The 8,776-nt window shown below is 40.3% G+C and overlaps 1 protein-coding gene across 2 annotated transcripts in view; it reads right to left on the bottom strand.

The window, feature by feature from the left end:
- Positions 1–908: 908 nt before the first annotated feature.
- GABRA2 (gamma-aminobutyric acid type A receptor subunit alpha2) overlaps positions 909–8,776 on the bottom strand; it is a 146,559-nt gene continuing 138,691 nt past the window's right edge. For both annotated transcript variants that reach the window (XM_075997938.1, XM_075997937.1), the window contains exon 10: positions 909–1,909. In XM_075997938.1, the coding sequence (XP_075854053.1) occupies positions 1,613–1,909 (297 nt within the window). In that variant the 3' untranslated portion in view covers positions 909–1,612. The remainder of the gene's footprint in view (positions 1,910–8,776) is intronic.

The raw sequence follows: 8,776 nt of genomic DNA, 5'->3' as shown, positions 1-8,776 counted from the left end.
TACTTATGTTTCTACAAAAACACCACCATAAAGGTGCATCTATTAGTAAAAGTCAACTAATAACTGCTAATGTACGTGTCAATCAAAAAGTATTTTAGATTTGCCAAAAACTTTGAATCTAGGCAAGATGCCCAACTGTTTACATTTTATTAGCATATTTCAGGGGCATAAAGAGTACTTTTAGATATTTAAAGAAAAATGAATTGTACCCATGAATTGGTAACCATATAAAATTAAAAATTGTAGTTTTTAATTTAGCTACATGTGTGTACGTGTGTGTGTGAGTGTGTGTGTGTGTCTGTGTATGTGGTTTATGTCTGTACATGTGAAATGAGCCGCAATCTGTTGGTGATGTTTTAAAGCTGCAGTTTAAAAATGTTCAATCCTTACCAAAACCTCTTCTGGTATACAAAGCTGTTGTAAATTTGAGTCAGCAAAATTTAAAGCTGCAATTTACAAAAAAAGCAGAATTTACATGAATTCTTTATCTGAAAGAGCTGCTTTCAAGACAGAAAAGTGTGCCAGGTTAACTGCCCTTTCCTTTGTAATTAGTGGCTTCTGAGTCCCGATGAAAAGAAGCCTTAAGGCAGAATTTGCAGTAAACAGGAAAGAAGAGAATCATGTAAGTGCTCATCTGAAGTCTGGGACGGGACACCTATGAGTTCTCGTCGGTGGGAGTTTTTTTTTGGCACAATTTTCTAATCCAATGTGAATGTGGTTCCCCAGCAGCCAAACTGGGCGCATTCTCCAGTCTCCAGCACCAAGAAAATTTAGCTGATCCATTTCGAATACAACACATACCTGGAAAGAGTAAGACACATTAATCGTCTTTTGTCTTTTTTTTTTTTTTCCCTCTTTTAGACATAAGGGAGTAGTTTCCAATGATTGAAATAAATTGTAGGATTCCGTTCAAATAGACTCTGAAGCTAAAAATGTAATGACCGTGACATTCCGATAGTTGTGAAAACATAGGCATTAATTAACATCCTGTCGGGGGGGACTCACAGCTATTTAGCTGGTCATGCTGGAATGTGTACATGGCTCTAGATACTATACAGAGTAATTAAAAGCTGATCTCGAACGTCTGGTTTTTCCTCTTATGTGCGGCAAGCTTCCAATCACACTAGCAAAGATTCTGAGCACTTAGGAACTGATGTTGCAGATATGAGGTTCTGCTATTTTAGAAGGATTCATTTTGCGAATGATGATGCCAATCTTCCATCATAATGAACAGAAAATACTCCTATTTCAAGACCTTAACCAAAAGGGTCCATCCTAATGGGTTGTATAGGATCTCCATTTTCATCACTAGTAAGAAGAAGAAGGAAAAAAAAAAAAAAAATCAGGATCGTATTAAATCCACTTTAAGCCAGCTCCTAGGGCAAATCTTTTAAAAAGGCAATGGCTCTTTTGGCATGGAGTGCTTTCTGCCTGCGGTTCCATGAGTTAGCAAATGCGTGTCTCCATTAAGGGTCTACTGGTAAACTGTATCACTATATACATACTGTACATGTGGGCTCACAGATTAGCAGTTATTAGTCAGACTGTACATAGCAAAACAAACCCGAACTGAATGTCGCTATACATCCCCAGAGATAGTCTGCGCCTGGACTCAAGGGCTAACCCCTAATACGGGTTCCCTGTTTAAATAGGTAGCCCAGTAAACTAAATTAAATGTACCAAACAAAACTGGGAAAACTATTCTAGACATTCTGTCGATTTTGCTGACACTGTTGAAGGTCTTCTTGGCTTCAGCCGGCTTGTTCTCGGGTTTCTTGTTGGGCTCTGGCGTGGTTGCACTCTTGGAGATGGTCGAGAGAACTGGATCTTTGGAAAGATTCGGGGCATAATTTGCAACTGCCACTGCGTAGGCATTGTTCTGTATCGTGACAGAGGCTCTCTCTTTTTTCTAGAGGAAAACACACAAGAGTTAACAGAGTGTGTGGGTTCAGCCAACTACTTGACATCTTCCAAACTCCAGTTCAAATTCTGAAGGAAAGTATCCTGATACACATGATTATCCATTAGGAAAAAAAAAAAAGGGGGGATTTAGGGAAATAAATAAATGTATTTATTAAATACCAAAACCGCTAGGCTGAGGAAAGCCCCCAAATCAAACCAATGCTTATCACTTTCTTTGGGGGAATCACTTTTTTTGTTGTTGTTGTTGACATGGAAAGTAAACAATAGAAAAAGACAACTTTAATAAACAGTGTAGGCCGGGCGCGGGGGCTCACGCCTGTCATCCTAGCACTCTGGGAGGCCGAGGCGGGAGGATCGCTCGAGGTCAGGAGTTCGAAACCAGCCTGAGCAAGAGGGAGACCCCCGTCTCTACTATAAATAGAAAGAAATTAATTGGCCAACTAATATATATATATAGAAAAAAATTAGCCAGGCATGGTGGCACATGCCCGTAGTCCCAGCTACTCAGGAGGCTGAGGCAGGAGGATCACTTGAGCCCCCAGGAGTTTGAGGTTGCTGTGAGCTATGATGAAGCCACGACACTCACTCTAGCCTGGACAACAGAGTGAGACTCTGTCTCAAAAATAAATAAATAAATAAATAGTGTAACTTTTTTTTCCTCTTATGAGTCACTCAAATATTTGCTGAATGAATGACTGACTAGGTCAAATTTAGAACTACTTTCATGAGAGAAATGATCATCTACCATGAATGAACTCAAACGTCTAACTTTGGTATGACAGTTGGGATCCCTTCCCATCTGATGTTATAATCACACAGCGATGCTTTTACTCAGATGACGGGACATTATGACCTTATGTAGATGGCAGTGCAACAAATATTAAAACACAGAAAAAGAATGAAATGCAAACTCCTGGATTTTTGCGTTAGCTAACTCACTCCCCAAACTGTTTCAGGTTGCAAGGTCCAGTTCAGTTACCACAAACCCTCACCTGGGTCAGTATTACCTCCTGCCTGACCAAGCGCTATTACTTTGTGCTGTTTCAGCTCCACTTGACCTCTTCCCAATCATTAGACTCACCCTAGCCACAGAGATCTCTCTAAGACATAAATTGGATCATGGCGCTCCTATGCTTAAATCTCTTAAACACTATTTCATGGAACTTAGACTGAAAACACGCTTCTTACCATGCAGTCTTTTCCTTGCTCAGTGCACACTGGTCCCACTGAGATAACTTCAGTTTTCAAGATACCTCTTTGCTTGGGTGCCATGCTTTTAGCCTCGATAGTCTCCCGGCCCAGAACGCCCCAGCCCAGAATGCCTTCTGCCCATCCCATTTTCCGCGCGACCAATTGTTCCCTTTCATATTTTGATCTTGGTTCAAATGTGACTTCTTCAGGAAGGCTTTCCCTAACCACTCTATCTAAACATCTTTCTCCCTGTATTCACTCTTTCGTAACACCCACATTTGTTTCCATCGTGGCACTTGCCAAATTGCCTAAATCTTTATTTTAGTTGTGATGGTTTGACTTTCTCATTCAATGAAGACTTGCGCTGCTTCTGTCTTGTTCCTCTTTGCAGTCTTAGCACTCGGCACGGAGCCTTCCGCGAGGTGGGCACACAATATGTAGCTGATTTAACGAAACCTGCCACGATATAAATGGCATCTCTCTACATCTCTATACTAATATAAAATATATTGTTAGTGATCTGAATGCAAGGAAAATTGAGCCAGCAATGCATCATCCGAAACAGTCAGTAATGCAAAGCAACAGATATAGAGGATAAATTGGCCAAGAATAGGGTATGGAATGTCAATTATTTTAACTAAGGAATCTCAAAATGTCCAAATAATATGAGAAAGGAAACTCTGAAAGCCCAGGAAGATCTGAAACAGGCCTGGATTGCCCATCCTTCATTGGCATGGGTCTTTCTGTCTCCTCTTTCCCCTGTTGGCAAGATATTCTTAGAGATCTAGCTTGAGTATAAAAGAAAGACAGATGCGAGATTACCATTTTTGACTTGATAAAAGCTACCAAGCAGCTCTCCATCTGTAACGATGCACGTAGTTCCCACGTTACAAAAGAAAGATAATCTGCAAATGGACAACTGATAAGGAAATAATAGCTAACACCTTTTGAGCACTAGAATGTGTCAGGCTGAGTGTTGAGCCAAGAGTGTCATCTCAGACAAACCTCACTACTGGATAGAAAGTAAGTTCTATCGTTAACACCGCGATACAAGTTTAGAAATGAAAGCTAAAAAAAAGTTTTGGGACTTGACCAGGGTCTCCAGTCCACTAAATGGCTGAAAAGGGCATACAAACAGATGTGTCTGACTTCTAAGCCTCTACTTTTAAACAAAGTGCTACATGCCTTTCTGTCTGAGGAAGCTGTTTAAAATTTGAGAGTACCAGGTCTCAAAGTATTTCTGATGAGGTTTGTGAGGTCAATCTTCAAAAAGGGCTCTATAACTCATAATGTACATAACATATACTGTTTATATTACTATTTCACCCAAATCTAATTAAACATTCTATAAAATAACAAATTGCCCATATAGGCTGGGTGCAGTGGCTCATACCTATAATCCCAGTGCTTTGGGAGGCCAAGGTGGGAGGGTCCCTTGAGGCCAGGAGTTCAACACCAACCTAGGCAATATAATGTGAGACCCTCTGCCCCCAATAAAAAAAATTAAATAATATAGCTGGACATGGTGGCATGTGCCTGTAGTCCCAGCTACTCAGGAGGAAGATCACTTGAGCCAAGGAGTTTAAGCTGACAGTGAACTGATCATGCCACTGCACTCTAGGCTGGGCACTCTGTCCCTCTTAAAAAAAACAAATTGCACTTATAAAGAATCTGGGCCTTAGGAAAGTTCCTTAACATCTCCCTGCTTCAGCTTCTAGTTTGACAAAAGGGAGATGATACCAAAGCCATATTAAACTGCTGGGATAAACAAGTGAACTAATGTATATTCTACATTAGTGTGAAAAAGCATACAAAGCATACGTTCTCCTAAAGGAGTGGAATGACAATCGTAACTATTACAAGCTAGACACTAATTACTGGTGTACAAGATGTATGGGTAATATATTGTGTTTTAGAAGAAAAAGACATAAACATTGTGTGGGAAAACTCAAGGAAGGTTTTGTGGAAAAACTCAAGGAAGGTTTTGTGGAAGTGGGACATTTTAAGTTGGATAGGGAATTATGTTGTAAGATTTAGACACCTGGGAAAAAAATACAAAATGTAAAAGGTCTTTGTTGCAATAAGAGTCTACAGATAGAAACTTTGTACTAATTCTAACCAACACCCTCTTGCCCCCAACGTGAATACCCTTCAATTGCACATACATGCACCTGCAATCCAGGTACAAAATGTTTAGCAAACTCTAGAGCAGAGGCACTAACCAATGGGAACAGACAGATCAGTCAAAACGGACCAATCAGAATGAACGTTAGCTACAAACAACAGGAAGGGTTGTACCAGCCAGTTGTCAGCTCTGCACATTTGTTAATGTTGGCATCTTTTTGTTTCATTCTGAAACTGTGGACCCTACAAAAAGCAGCGTTGAAAAATCATTCCAGTGTATGTTTGTAAGCTCTGTTGACTTAGGTATAAAAGGATGAAATTCGTCTTATTTTTCTTTTCATTGCTTACGGTATGCCTATAATCTCCGAACACAACTGCACTCTTCGGAGGAGTGCTCAGCACTGAACAAGGTAATAGTTCTGACTTCCAAATGCTCCCTTGGAATTTGGAAACTTTGCCATTTTCAGGACCATTAGTAAGCAAATTGCAATAGCCGTTGAGTTCTGTTTTCAGTCCAGAACTCAGTGGCTGGCAACTGTAATTTCTTACCAATTCATTGGATGGGGGCCTGGCTTCCCTATGGTGCTATGTCTTCTCAACTCCTACCCACAGCACAGTAAAGCTTTTCTGGATCAGACTCTTACAACGTCTTGTTTTAAAGGAGAAGATAACTCCCCTCAGTCCATCTGAAAATAATAACCACAAAACTATGGTAAAATAAGCTGTTCCTCTTTGTTTAAAATTAAAATCATGCATATAGAGAAAAAAAAAATACTTGAATTCATAGCTGACTAACAATTCTAAGATTCTTTAGAGTCTACAGATTAAGTTCACACGATATATTTATGTAATTAAGGTTCTTTATAAGAGATAGATTTGCTAGTGACAGTATCATAGGATATCTGCATATCTCTAAACCATCACCAGGAAATGGTAGCTTGTCCTACTGACTACCAACGTCAATTAAAAATGACTATTAATATGATGAGATAAATTGTATTACTGAGACCTCTTTGAATATCATGCAGGCTTTGGATCAAGCCAGACCAGAAGTAGGCTGAATATTTGGGCCACATGCATTTGACCCCTCCACACTGATTTTTACCTTATTTAGTGTAACTCTTGGCTTACATTCAGACCCTTGAAGAGAAATAGTTCAATGCAACCTATTGTTGCATTAACTGTTCAAAATAGTACTGGCCGCCATGAAGGGATTTTTTTTTTTTTTAATGCTGCTATCTCTATACAATTTTTGTTGCTTTTGAGAACTACAAAAGGTCTGATCGTTCTTACTACCTAATTTCCTACAGCGTAATCTAATTTTGTATTTCTACTTCGAGGCAGTTACATAGGCCACTTCATATCATTTGAAGAATAGGGCCAGGTAGAGCCAAAAATATACACAAATACAGACTGGGTTTCTGGAGTAAAAAATAAAATAATAATAATAAAAAGGAATGTTAGAAATTGAGAATGGATTTAATTGGAAAGAGAATAAGGGAAACAAAGGCAAAGGGACGCTGATACTTTCTATTAATTTTAAGCAACTCTTATTGCTTTTGATACCCATACATGGATGACTGATACAGTATCTCTCCAGAATTCTTAACCACTGTGTTTCACTAGACTTCTCAGCCTGTGTGGTCTCACAGGTAACTGAAACATAAAATTTCCAGAAATGCACTGTGCTTCCATGCATCTCACTTCCTGCCAGAATCCAAACACCCTCCTGTACTCTCTTTTTTTTGTTTTTTGTTTTTTGCGACATATCCTCACTCTGTTGCCCAGGCTAGAGTGCCGTGGTGTCAGCCTAGCTCACAGCAACCTCAAACTCCTGGGCTCAAGCGATCCTCCTGCCTCAGCCTCCCGAGTAGCTGGGACTACAGGCACGCGCCACCATGCCCGGGTAATTTTTTCTATATATTTTTAGTTGGCCAATTAATTTCTTTCTATTTTTAGTAGAGACGGGGTCTCGCTCTTGCTCAGGCTGGTTTCGAACTCCTGACCTTGAACGATCCTCCAGCCTCGGCCTCCCAGAGTGCTAGGATTACAGGCGTGAGCCACTACGCCCAGCCCCTCCTGTACTCTCTTAAGCTGTAAATGGCACCATGATTGAGCCACAAGGTGTTAATTAACCCCACCTCGGTCTCCAGGTCAGACACACTTTACCTCCTCGCCAACCCCAGGTCAAAACTGACTCTGCTCTGAGAAGTCTTCTACTGCCTTCTACCGCCTGCACTTAATAGCCCTCCCTCACACTCTGCAACCCCCTGGTGCTCGCCCTCTATAACGACACAGGCATGCATTTTTGTTTCACTTTTCCCTCTTTTTTATTCCCTTTCACTTATTTGCAAGATCCTTGAAGGCACAGACTGTGTGTACTTCAGGGCTCCCAGCACAGTGCCCGGCTGAGAGCAGGCTCAAAAGCATTTGCTTAACAGTAAAATGAATGACATGCATTAGAATGATTATCATGATTAAAAAATGTATATATAACACACAAAGAGTATAAGAGAATATGTTTTATAGACTACCGTGTTTCCCTGAAAACAAGACAGGGTCTTATATTTATTTTCCCTCAAGAAGACACCCTGGGGCTTATTTTCAGGGGATGTGTTATTTTTTTTTTTTTTTAAGTATGCTACAACAATCTACATTTATTCAAATGTAGTTTTCTTCTGGAACATCATCATCACTCTCCAAACCCCGAATTCCATCCTGAATGTCTTGTGACTCTGTTTCCTTTAGAACCACCAGCCCCGATCTCTCCTGTGGAGCACTAGAGCTCTCACGGGGCGGATGAGAAGGGCTGCTCGTGTTCTTTCCCGCTCCACGACGACATGCATGGGTTGTGCAGATGTGCTGCGCAGCCACACCCGTCACTAGGGCTGATTTTCATAACCACGCCCACCACTAGGGCTGATTTTCATAGCCACGCCCACCACTAGGGCTGATTTTCATAGCCATGCCCACCACTAGGGCTGATTTTCATAGCCACGCCCACCACTAGGGCTGATTTTCATAGCCACGCCCATCACTAGGGCTGATTTTCGGGGTAGGACTTCTATTGCTCAAATGCTTAGAAATCCTGCTAGGGCTTATTTTCGGGGAAACACGGTACCTTTAAAATCAAGGCATTTAAATAAATTGGAAAAAAATCAAAATAAACCATCTACAGGAGTGGTAGACTAGGAACTAATAAAACAGGTTCAACTAAAAGACAACGTCTGTGGAAGTTGTTTTACTTGTGTTTGAGACCCATAAAAGGAGATGCGTCATAAACAAAATCAATACATAATATATTTTATATAATATCTGGGGGAAAGAAGACTAAACTGTGCTGTTATGCAGTTTGTTGACAGTCCATTTGTCACTGAAGTGGAATGAAAAGAGAATATAACCACATTCACTGATTTTCTACTTTTTAAATGATCTTTTATAGGCTTCAGAATATTTCTGAGTTTATGGCTTTATTGGAGTGGATATATCTTTAAAAATGTCAAATCTGGAAAACTCCTGATTACAGAAATCCAAATGT

The sequence above is a fragment of the Microcebus murinus genome, chromosome 26, assembly GCF_040939455.1.
Source record: "Microcebus murinus isolate Inina chromosome 26, M.murinus_Inina_mat1.0, whole genome shotgun sequence".
NCBI classification, from domain to species: domain Eukaryota; kingdom Metazoa; phylum Chordata; class Mammalia; order Primates; family Cheirogaleidae; genus Microcebus; species Microcebus murinus.
This window is presented reverse-complemented; position numbering and strand designations above follow the sequence as displayed.